The 12940-nt window shown below is 42.2% G+C and overlaps 1 protein-coding gene across 1 annotated transcript; it reads right to left on the reverse strand.

Annotated features, from left to right (window-relative positions):
- Positions 1–2192: 2192 nt before the first annotated feature.
- LOC113755793 lies at positions 2193–2675 on the reverse strand. Its single transcript, XM_027299696.1, has 2 exons — positions 2390–2675; positions 2193–2326 (listed from the first exon to the last, which is right to left on the reverse strand). Exons 1-2 carry the CDS (start codon positions 2673–2675, stop codon positions 2193–2195), a joined length of 420 nt encoding a protein of 139 aa, XP_027155497.1.
- Between the last annotated feature and the right edge of the window lie 10265 nt (positions 2676–12940).

Raw genomic sequence — 12940 nt, forward strand, 5'->3', positions numbered from 1 at the left:
GTGGGCAGCTCAAACTCAAAGGTAGAATAAAATTCCCGAGTCAGCTCGACAAAGGCGGGGCAGAAGATATCAAGATACGGGCGCCACCCAATGGCTGTAAACATCTGCTCGACCTCCTCTCGTATGCCTAGACCCATCACGGTTAATTTGTCCCAAGTTTTGCAAGGTATAATACACCGCTCACAGACCTTAGCATATCTCTACTGATCGGCGGGTCTAGTGAAGGTTAGGTGCCCTCCAAAGTGAGGTGGGGTATCCACCTGAGCACCCCTACCCCTACCCAAGCGGGCTCGAACACTAGAAGAAGATGGTAGGTTGGAAGGTGTATTCACAGGAATAGATGCATGTGGAGGGGGTTGAGAACGAGGGGCCCTAGACCTAGACGATGATTTTGGTCTCACCATGTGGAAAATCCAGCAGAAGCAACTAGCAAAAGAAACTCAGCAAAAACAAAGCAGAAATCTCCCAGTAGTAACCCAATCAATAACAATCAAAAGGGTTTCAGCAATTAAAAATGCCCAATGCCCCACAGAAGGCGAACAAACTGTTATGAGCTCAATGATTATAGCAATGAAAGTAACCCCAGCAAGTGTGCCAGCCACAGAAGTCAATAAGTATCCCGATATAGTAAGGCCCCTCCCAATCTGCAATTCAACAAGTAATTAAACCGAATATTACCAATCTCAACAAGTAATTCACCCGGCCAGCCTCCCTAATTCAACAAGCAATTTCAGAAATAACTCAACCAAAATCCCAAAAGAAACCTCAGCGAGTTATCCAGCAATTCAAGCAAAATAGTGCCCAGCAATTCACAACGAGTCAACCAATGTCCACAATCAACGTGTGCTTCAAAGTGTCCTCCAAAGTTAACAAACAATCACAGCAATTCAGTTCACCCAAAGTCCCAACAAATGGCTCCAGTTGGCCAATTAATTGCATAATTTAACCCAACCCAAAAGAAATAGCAGTTCCAAGCAAAAATAGTCCAACCAGTACCACTGGCGGAAATCACCAATTGAGAAAATAAACTCCAACCGTCAACAATGGCAATTGGGGAAAATCTGAAACAGCACCAATCAATATTAGAAATTGGGGAATGAAGTCCAAATACCTCCACCAGTACCTCGGCAGTCGGTGGACACAGCAGCAAGCAGTGTCGCGGAACTGGGGTGAGAGGGAGCAATGCAAACGGCCGGCGGTGAAGCGGTTGTGGTGGAAGTGGAGGAAACGGAGGACGAGCTGGAGGGAGAAGGAAGGGCGAGACTTGGTGGTGGCGCGCGCAGAGGGCGGCAGCTTGCTGTCGTTGCTGGCGGCGTGGGTGGCGCGCGTGTGGTTGAAGAGCGGCGGCGGTGCACGATGGATCTGCGGCGGTGGAAGTCAGCGGCGGCTACTCGCGCTTGGCAGAGAGAGCTGGTGGTGGACAGCAGCGGAGAGAGAGGGAGAGAAACACAGCGGACAGCAATTGGTCTCCAGTAGCGGCGGCCCGCGGCGTCGGCGCGTGCGCGTGGAGGAAGATGAGAGCTTGCGCCTGCGGCGGCCGTGGATGGCGGCGTGCGACTGGGAGATCGAGGAAGACGGTGGCGCGCGGTGTAGGTGGAGCAGGAGGCGCGCGGTTGGGGAGCACAACGCGAGGTGGGTGGTGGACTTTAAGTGCGGCGGAATGTGGAACAAAAGAAAGAAAGGGCGAACAGAGGCAGCGGGAAGAAGAAAGAAGAAAGAAAGAAGAAGAGGAAAGAAAGAAAAGAAGGAAAAAGAAAAAAAAAAGATTTTGTTTCTCTTTTTAGGCTCTATTTGAGCTACGGTGAGAAATATTTTTTTTTCTTTTTTTTTTTGTTTGTTTGTTTTTTTTTTTTTTTTTTGAATCCTTACCTTTCTCGCGAACGTGACGCGGGCACGTCAAGAGGGCCAGAGGGCTCTCTGACCGTGAGCTTTCTGTTCGTCATGACGCGGGCACGTCATGAGGGCAGGATAGCTCTCTGACCGTGAGCACTCCCTGCGAGATGACGCGGGCGCGCCGAGTCAGATAGACACCTACAACTCACCAAAAACGAAAATTTCAAGCCCGAAACCAATCAAACTCAAGGAAAACACAGTGAGATTATCACACAAAGCCAAACAAACAAGTAAAAGAGATTGGGTTGCCTCCCAATGAGCGCCTTTCTTTAATGTCTTTGGCTAGACATAGTAAAGTGTCACTGATTAGGACACGGTGGTGCGTCTAGACTTATTGTCTCCACTTCTCCACTTGAAAAACTTTCGTAATAATGTTGGAGACGGTGTCCATTCACCACAAACTTATTGTCTGATTTAGCACTCTGGATTTCAACTGCACCATAGGGAAAAACATGAGTAACAATAAAAGGTCCAATCCAACGGGAACGTAGCTTACCTGGAAATAGCTTGAGCCTGGATTGGTACAAGAGGACCTTCTGACCAACTTCAAAGGTTTTTCTAGAAATTTGCTGATCATGAAATGCCCGACTTCTCTCCTTATAAATTAAAGCGTTTTCATACGCTTCGTTTCGGATCTCCTCCAACTCTTGCAAATCCAACTTTCGTTGGGCACCGGCCTCTTCCAAGTTCATGTTACATTGCTTAATCGCCCAAAAAGCCTTGTGCTCGAACTCCACTGGAAGATGGCACGGCTTCCCAAATACCAACCTGTACGGCGACATCCCTATAGGAGTCTTGTACGCCGTCCGATAGGCTCAGAGTGCATCTTCTAACCGTTGACTCCAATCTTTCCTATCGGGGCGCACCATTTTCTCCAAGATGGATTTGATTTCCCGATTCGATACCTCCGCTTGACCATTGGTCTGAGGGTGGTACGACGTTGAGACCCTGTGGGGTACACCATACTTGCGAAACAACGCAGCTATGGTTTTGTTGCAGAAGTGCGTTCCCCTATCACTGACAATAGCTCTTGGCATTCCAAATCGCACAAAAATATTAGCCCTGATAAAATCAACAACTACTTTCGAGTCATTAGTCCTAGTGGTCTTAGCCTCCACCCATTTAGACACATAATCAACTGCCAGCAAAATATATATAAAACCAAAGGAAGTAGGAAAAGGCCCCATGAAATCTATACCCCAAACATAAAAAATTTCCACAAAAATCAACGGGACTTGGGGCATATGATCTCTACGGGCTATATTACCTACCCTTTGACAGCGATCACATGACTTACAGAACACATAGGCATCCTTAAACAACGAAGGCCAATAAAATCCACTTTCTAAAACCTTATGAGCAGTTCTCTTGGGTCCAAAATGACCTCCACAGGCAAAAGTATGACAGAAAGCTAAAATAGATTGAAATTCCACTTCACTTACACATCTCCTCATCACTTGATCTGCACATCTCTTCCACAGGTACGGGTCATCCCAGATGAAGTACTTGGCGTCGCTCTTCAATTTATCCCTCTTCGATTTTGGCCAACCTGCAGGAAAATTACCCGTTACTAGATAATTGACTAAATCAGCATACCAAGGCAATTGAGAATTTAAGGAAAATAAATGCTCTTCAGGGAATGCATCTTTCAAAGGCTCGCTCTCCCCCCCAACTGGTATGCGACTCAAATGGTCTGCTACTAGATTCTCTGAGCCTTTTTTATCCCTTATCTCTAAGTCAAATTCCTGTAGTAGCAATATCCACCTGATGAGCCTCGGTTTGGCATCTTTGTTGGTCATTAGGTACCTTAATGCTGCGTGGTCAGAAAATACAATTACTTTAGCACCTAACAAATATGACCTGAATTTTTCTAAAGCAAAAATTACTGCCAGGAGCTCCTTCTCAGTAGTGGAGTAATTCAGTTGAGCTCCATTCAATGCTCGGGACGCATAGTAGATGACATGGGCTGCCTTTCCCATTCTTTGCCCCAGCACAGCCCCTACAGCATGATCACTGGCATCGCACATGATCTCAAATGGTAGACTCCAGTCAGGGGGCTGGATGATTGGGGGCGAGGTCAACAACTCTTTCAACTTGTCGAAGGCTTTCTCACATTTGTCATTGAATTCGAAGGTCACCTCCTTTTGTAAGAGTTGGAACAACGGGGCCCCAATTTTTTAAAAATCCTTGATGAACCTCCGATAGAAACCTACATGTCCAAGGAATGAGCGTACCTCCCGCACACTAGCGGGGTAAGGCAAAGCAGATATAATATCTATTTTCGCCCTGTCAACTTCAATACCCTTAGACGACACAACATTACCTAAGACTATCCCGTGGTCAACCATAAAATGACATTTTTCCCAATTGAGCACAAGATTAGTCTCTATACACCTTATCAGGATCAATTTCAGATTATCTAGACATGTATCAAAACTATCACCATACACACTGAAATCATCCATAAAAACTTCAATTATTTTCTCCACATACTCAGAAAAAATACTTACCATACACCTCTAGAATGTTGCAGGTGCATTGCACAACCCGAATAGCATTCGTCTATAGGCAAAGGTCCCGAACGGGCACGTGAAAATAGTCTTCTCTTGATCCTCTGGTGCAATTGCTATCTGAAAATATCCTGAAAATTCATCCAAAAAGCAATAGTAAGCTCTACAAGCCAATCGTTCAACCATTTGGTCAATGAAAGGGAGAGGAAAATGGTCCTTTTTTGTGACGGCGTTTAGCCTACGGTAGTCAATACATTGCCTCCATCCAGTGGGTTTACGCACTGGCACGAGTTCACCCGTTTGGTTGGCTTCCACCGTCACTCCTGCCTTTTTCGGGACTACCTGGACCGGACTCACCCAAGGACTATCTGATATTGCAAAAATGATCCCCATACCTAGCAATTTTAAAATTTCTTTCTTTACAACTTCCATCATGAGGGTGTTGAGCCTCCTTTGAGCCTGCCGAACAGGTTTAGCATTCTCTTCCAGTCTAATCCGGTGCATACAGATGGCCGGGCTGATCCCCTTAATGTCTGCGATTGTCCAACCTATCGCCTCTTTATGCTCTCTAAGGACCCGGATCAGTTTCTCCTCCTGGATTTTTGACAGTGCCGATGAGATAATCACCGGGAGTGTCTTATTGTCACCCAGATATGCATACTTCAGGTGCTCTGGTAAGGGGTTCAACTCCAAAACAGGCGTCTGCACCACCGATGGCAATACCCTCTGGTGAGATTCGGGAATCAATATAGGTGAAACTTCGTACCTTTTTGTGGAGGTTGGCAATGAGTGTAGTGCTCCTATCGTGCATTTTAAATCTTCACTCCACTCCACCTCAGGAGTTGTCTCCAACTCGAGGTACTTGGTCAAAACTACCTCCAACTCATCCCTGCCAACATTTTCAAATACTTCCTGCATCGCAGGGTCAATAGCACTCACAGAGAAAACTGAGCTAAAGTTGGAGTTTGAGGGATATTTCATAGTATCAAAAATATTAAAGTGCACAATTTTTCCATCAAATTCCATGGACAAGGTACCCTTATTAACATCAATTTTTGTTTGTGCTATGCTCATAAAGGGTCTACCTAATAACAAAGGTGAGGAATCGGGTGAGTGATCATCATCCATATCAAGTACATAAAAATCAACTGGAAACACCAAATCATTAATTTTTACCAACACATCTTCAATCAACCCATCAGGATATGCATTGGTTCGGTCAGCTAATTGAATAATTATTCCAGTTTCTTTTAATGGATCTAGTTTTAGAGAAACATAGATAGATTTAGGTATGACATTAATTGATGCTCCCAGATCCAACATGGCCCTTCTAATCACAGTGTTGCCTATCCTACAGGGGATAGTAAACATACCTGGGTCCCCGCACTTGGGTGGAAGCTTTCTCTGCAGGACCGCTGACACATTCTCCCCAACAATGACCCTCTCATCTCCCCTCAACCTCCTTCGGTTGACACACAAGTCCCTTAGGAATTTGACATATTTTGGTACTTGTTTGATTGCGTCTAACAGGGGGATATTTATCTCAACCTTGCGAAAAACCTCCAAAATCTCCTTCTCCATATCCTGCTTCTTCGATTTTTCTAACCTGCTAGGAAAAGGAGGCGGGTTAGTTTTAACTGTAATTATTGGGTCTGGAAGTACCTTTGGACCAGCACCATTGCTGTCCTCCCTCTCAAGTTCATTTTCGATCTTTTCCTCATCCTTACCCTTAGGGATCACAGGTTCAGGCCCTTGAATTTTCTTCCCGCTCCTTAGGGTTATTGCGCTCACGTTCTTCGGATTTAATTCAGGCTGAAACGGCAATTTACCTTGGTTCTGGGAATCCAAACGGTTGATGGTAGTAGCCATTTGACTTATCTGATTCCTTATGTCCTGCATTTCGGAGTCCGTCCTTTGCTGATTTTGCGTAATGGTTGCCATCATTTGTTTCATCATCTCCTCCAAAGATGGACCAGAGCTTGGGGGCGGAGGTGGTCGGGGTTGGTATTGCTGCTGGTACCCTGGTTGCTTATTTTAGATAAATTAGACTGCCTGTTCGGTGCAAAGTTGGGCTGCCTATTTCCTCCATAACTGAGGTTGGGATGATCTCTCCACCCGAGATTGTAGGTGCTTGAGTAAGGGTCGTACTGCTTTCTTGACGCGGGCGCATGGCCAGCCATGTTCACCTGTTCTGCAGTTTCTTCCTGAATCATTGGGCACATGTCTGCAGAGTGACCCATACCAGTGCAAATCCCACACACCCTAGCCTGAGATGCATTCCCTACAGCCAGTTGCCTAACAAACAAGGTCAACTCAGTTAGCTGCTGCTGGATAGAGGATGTCTCTATCTCATTCACCTTACGTATTGGGACATCCTCTCTCGTACCGAATTGTTGTGAATTCTCTGCCATCCCTCCTATTAACTCCCATGCTTCCCGAGGGATTTTGTTCACCAGTGCCCCTCCACTTGCAGCATCAATTATGCTCCTGTCTCTGAAAAGGAGCCCCTCATAAAAATACTGTATGAACAACTGCTCACTTATTTGGTATTGGGGGCACTTGCTGCACAAATTCTTGAACCGTTCCCAATACTCATAGAGTGACTCCCCTGGGTGCTGCTTGATCCCGCAAATTTCTTTCCTTAGACTCGCAGCCCTGGATGTAGGAAAATATTTATCTAAAAATTTTTTCTTCAATTGGACCCACGTGGTGATGCTACCTGGCGGTAGGTAGTACAACTAGTCCTTTGCAGAATCCTTCAAGGAAAAGGGGAATGCCCTCATTTTTATCTGCTCTTCTGTAATTTCCGGGGGTTTCATACTGTTGCACACGACATCAAACTCCTTCAGATGCTTATACGGCTCCTCGCCTGGTAAACCATGAAAAGAAGGTAAAAGGTGAATTAGACCCGATTTCAATTCGAATGAAGTGTTATCACTCAAACTCGGGAAAGTAATGCATAAAGGCTGCTGATTTAAATCAGGAGCAGCCAACTCCCTTAATGTCCGTGCATTAGCCAGAGCAATCTCCTATCTCCTCTTGATCAGAGTCACTCGAAGTGTCACCAAACGAATCCGTCGGTTCTACTCATGGCTCAGGTATCTGAGATGCAACACTGGACTGCTCCTCTCTGAGCCGTCTGGTTTCCTTTCTCGTTCTACGCGCGGTCTTCTCTATTTCAGGGTCAAAAATCAAATCACCTGTACGAGAAGACCGAGGCATACACTAGAAAAATACTAGAAAATTAGAACAAAAATGAATTTTAAAAAAATAAATAATAACGCCAGTCCCCGGCAACGACGCCAAAAATTGACAGGGTGTCGAAGCCTGCACAATAATAAAATTAAACCTAATTGCCAGTTAAAATGACCAAAACCCAATTCCAAGTACTGGAGTAGGGACTCTAGGTGTGCAATGGGTTACTTGATTTACCCTGTTCCCGAAGAGTTTGCTTGATCCGATATACCCGAATGGGATGGTTATTTTTTTTTACAAATAATTATGAATTTGTAGACAGGGCAAGTAGGGTCGTATCCACAGGGATTGGGTATATTTGTTTCTTGAGAAATCCAAAGTAACACAGGGGGGTGATTTTGTAGGAACGACGACAATCAAATAAATTCAAATAAGAAAATAAAAAATAACTAACTAGAAATTAAACAACAATTCACTGAATTAAGAGTAACAATAATTAAAGGCCTAAATCAATTAAAACAAGAAAACAATTAAAAATGAAATAAAGTAGACAACTAAGAACCAAATGGCAATTCACTAAAATCAAGATAATACTAATTAAAGATCTAGCCAAGAAATAATTTCAGCAATGGTTCACCTATTTGATCATTGATGCAAAGGCAATTTCAGTTATTTACTGATAAATAGGTTATAACTGTCGGGGCCCCACTTTTTGAGTAGTGAAAGTAGTGTGTGGGATATGTATGTGAATGTGTGTGAAAATGAAAATAAAAGGCCGTGAGATTGTGAAATGCGACGGTTTGGCCAAACAAAGTTTTAAAAAGGGTTTTTTGAATGAAAAATGGAGTCGCCACTTGGTATAGAGTTAGGGTGTACCAAATCACCCAAAAAGTGATTTTTTGGAAAAAAGTAAACAAACCCCTTTTAAAGAATTTTTAGGTCTACGTAACCAAAGAAAGGGATCGGGGGTCACATTTGATAAGGGAGAAGGCAAAGGCAAAGCCTAAGGCACTCCCTTACCCTAGCCAAAGCTAGTTGCGTGATTTAGCCCTTCTTTTCCCAATTTTTTTTTTCTACCCAAAGTATGTGTTGCATGTCGGATATGACTAATGGATATGAAAAAAAATGCAATCCTAAACCTAAAATGTCTCGTATGAGGGTTTTTGGTCCCAATCACATGAGTTGTGATGGCCAATAAAGAAAGTCCTCATAGAGGTCACGAGTAATGCAAATGAAGACCCAAATATGAGTGCAAGTGTGAAAATGTAAGAGGGATGCAAAATAAAATAAAATAAAATAAAAACAAATGTAAGTGCAAGTGTGCAAATGTAAGAAAAGTGCATGTGTGCATATTGAGAAAATAAAGGTGTTTGTGTGCAAGTGGATGAAAATATGGTATAATAGTAGTAAATGCATATAAGTACAATTGGGTGCAATTTGTGAGGTAGAAAATAAATAAGTGATAGGGAAAGAAGAGAAGTGTGTGAACATGGCATGTGGAGTGAGAAAAATATAAGTAGTGGGAAAATGTAGATAAAAAATGAAAAAGTGATATGCATGAACCTAGAGGAGTGCATCAAGTCGGGTACGGGAATGACTTCTAACTTCATGATTTTAATTTTCCCTTGGATTAGAGGGAATACAAGCGTGCTAAGGCTTAGAAAAGCCACACTCGTCTATATCCCATATTTAATGGGTAACTCTCAAGCAAATGTACCCTATAACTAGCGTGGAGATGCAAAAAGCCTAAAATGAAAGGGAAAGGGTTGGAGGGGCATGCCAAATGCTAGAAAACTAAGAAAAATGCATGAAATGTAGTGAAACATGCAAGTATGTACTAACGAGAGGGGACGGCCTATTGGGTCTAGCATTGGACTAGCCCTTTTCTAAAATTCTCTCACAGGCATTGGACTTGCGAGAGTTCGGGGGGAAGACCATGACCAGCGTTGGACTAGCCACGGTGACGTGCATTTGCATCCATCGTACACATATATAAGTAATATGCACAATTAAAGCAAGTAGACATGTGAGCACGTAATTCACATAACACATAAGCATGCATATCTAGATGCCAAAACCTAAGAAAGCGATTAAACACATAGCACATAGACATGCAAACACCCAAGGCAATTAAGGCCCTAACTATTACATTTTTAGGGGGGGGAGACCTACTACAATCTAAAAGGGGAAATAGAAAGAATAAAGCAATTAAATCCCTAACTATTACAATTTTGGCATTCGAGTGCCTCCCAAATGATAAAATTGAAGCCCAAAAATAACTATATGAAATTAAAACGACCAAAGCGAAAAAATAAATAAAATAAAAACATTCAAAAGGCATGCAATTAAACCCATAGATCACATAAGTACACATAGGGTCAAATAAAGTGCAAATAAAGGGTTAGCGTGTACCTCCCTTGAAATGGTGTCCCTAGTGAGGCGAAATTACTAATTTACCCTCCAAAATAATAAAAAGGTCAAGACATCACTTTAATTAACGAATAATCATATGAAATGAAAATAAACATGAAATTGAATCAAACAAATCATTCAAATGAAAATAAACGACCCCTATTCATCAAATTAAAACAAACGAGGATCCATTTGAAGGATTAAAGAAAAATTCAAGGGATTAATTTATTATTTGCATGAAAAGTTAAGAGCCTAATAGGGAATAAAACAGAATTAAGGACCTAGAGTGAGGCCCCCCAATCAAATGATAAAAATCACATAAAACAAATAAAAATCCATTTGCTAGGATTAACACCAAAGATTCCAAAATCTTACTAAAAAACGAAATTAAAGTCGTAAATCTCTTAAAAGCTATGGAACCTCAAAAAAATTCATCCCAAGGGCTCATGCATGTGTCGCGCCCCACTTTTCGATCGTCGAATGTATGATGTGTGAAGTGTGGTGTGTGAACGTGTGCAAAGTAAAAGTAAAGGCCATGGGACTTTGGAAAGCGACGATTTGGCCAAAAAATAGTTTTAAAAAGGGTTTTGAAATGAAAAGTTTGGAGTCGCCACTTGGTAATGGTTTAAGGTGTACCAAGTCACCCAAAAATGAGTTTTAAAGTCAAGTAGTAATAAACCCTTTTTAAAACGACTCCTAGTCTACGTAAACCAAAGAAAAAGGTTCGGGAGTCACGTTTGACAAAGGGGAAGGCAAGGATAGAATCCAAGGCACCCCTTTGACCTAGCCAAGGCTAGTTGCGTTGATTTAATCAAAGATTTTCTTGTTTTAACCAAAGAATTTATTACATTTGAGTGCCCTACATGAATGCAAACCCTAGACCTAGGGGAATTGGGGGAAATTTCCCTTCAAAGGTTGAGTGGTGCCAATCACATTAATTGTGAAGCCCAATATCAATCCTTTGAAGAAGTCACGAATAATGCAAGTGGGATGCAAATGAATGAAATGCATGCGTGCAATGTGAGGACATGAGTTTGAAAAAGTAATAAAAGAAAAATAAATATGTAAATGAAAGTGTGCACGTGAGTGGGCAATGTACGGCATGTGAAATGATAATATGAAGTGCATGTGTGCAAGTAATGATAAAAGTGTTCGTGTGCAAGTGAAGAAACTCAAGGGTGCACGTGTGCAAAAGTGGGAGGAAAAGTGTTCATGTGCAAGTGAAAGGATAAAAAGGTGTACGTGTGCAAATGAGAGGGAAAGTGAAAGTGTAATGATGGAGTGGACTTAGAATGCATGAGCCTAGGGAATTCATGCATATTGGGACGGGGAGACCTAAATCGTGACTCAATTTGCCCTTTTATAGAGAGGATATAAGCGTGCTAAGGCTTTAGAAAAAGCCACACTCGTCTATATCCCATATTTAAGGGGACTCTCAAGCAAATGAACCCTGTAACTAGCATGAAATGCAAAAATCCTAAAATGGAGGGAAAAGGGGTTCGAGGGGCATGCAAAATGATAAAACTAAGAAAAATGCATGATATGTGGTGAACAAGCAAATGATATGCTAATGAAGGGAAATCCCTAAGGGTCTAGCGTGGACTAACCCATTCTATGAATTCCGACTAGCGTTGGACTAGCGGAAACGTACATTCATCCATTCCATTCATTCATGGCTATGAAAGCAAGTAGACATGCCAAAATACTCGTAAACACATAGCACATAGCATTTAGCATGCTCGACTAGATGCAAGAGCCTAATAAAGCAATTAAACATGTAGCAACAAAAACAAGCAAGCAAGGGGAAGGGGAAATGGACCAGATGCTCTACGAGCCCTATCTATTACAAGCCAAGAGGTGTACACATACCCCATAAAAGCATAAAGGGGAAGGGAAAATGGACCAGAGGCTCTCCGAGCCCTATCTATTACAAGCCAAGAGGTGTACACATACCCCATAAAAGCATAAAGGGGAAGGGAAAGTGGACCAGAGGCTCTCCGAGCCCTATCTTAAATAAAAGTAAAAGCCAGTAAATGCATGCAAGGAGATAAGGAAAGCGAAGTAGACATGCATATTCACATAACACGTAGGAGCACGTAGGGTCAAATGAAGTGCAAATTTAAGGGATAGAATGTACCTCCCTTGAAGTGACGCCCTAACGTAGTGAATTTACTAACTTACCCTCCAAAATAAAAGAAATGGTCAAGGCACCAATTTATTTGGAAAAATTAAAGAAAATAGGCAAATACAAGCTCACTTGGTCATAAAGCCACTAAAATCATGAATTAATTGCAATGAAAACAAGACACAGTAGTTAATTGAAACAAAGCAAGCAATGAAGTCTCGAAATTAAAACCACCAAGGACTAAAGTACGAACATTAACCAAGCACTCGAAATTAATCAAACACTTTTAGGAACTTCAAAGGTCCAAAGGTAAAGAAAAGGGCAAGTAATGGCTAAAATACAACTACTTCATGACTCGATTGCAAGAATTTAGAACATCATTGGGCCTTCGTAGCATTGCTTCGAAATCAAAAGGACCAAATTGATTAGTTTTTTCAATTATTTGGGCCATAGTGAGTCAAGGGAGGACTTGGGGGGTAAGAATGCAATTTTGAAAAATTTGTTCATGCATGCATACGTAGAAGAGAAATTCTGCAGCTACAACTTTCTGCAATTCGGCACTTACATGTCCAGCTTTCAAACATAATCAAATACAAACATAACTAACACACTATCCTCTCACTTTGCATCATGAAAGTTGTAAATTGAAACACCAAAAGTCAGCCAACACACATGCAAAATCTGAACAATTCAGGCTGCTTCATGCAAAGTTTATCAAACATTTCTGCAACAAGAAGAAATTTTCGAGAAAAACAGCCGTGGAGCTAAAGAAACTTGCAAAATTCTGATCCATCAAACAATTTTC

This window comes from Coffea eugenioides, unplaced genomic scaffold (assembly GCF_003713205.1).
Source record: "Coffea eugenioides isolate CCC68of unplaced genomic scaffold, Ceug_1.0 ScVebR1_1745;HRSCAF=2652, whole genome shotgun sequence".
NCBI lineage: Eukaryota > Viridiplantae > Streptophyta > Magnoliopsida > Gentianales > Rubiaceae > Coffea > Coffea eugenioides.

Bases quoted from the DNA above. Each gene is read 5' to 3' on its own strand.
- LOC113755793 (XM_027299696.1), bottom strand. From the start codon at position 2,675: ATGTCGCCGTACAGGTTGGTATTTGGGAAGCCGTGCCATCTTCCAGTG. The intron at 2,327-2,389 runs GTAAGCTACGTT...CCTATGGTGCAG, and splicing joins CAGGCTCAAGCTATTTCCAG to TTGAAATCCAGAGTGCTAAA.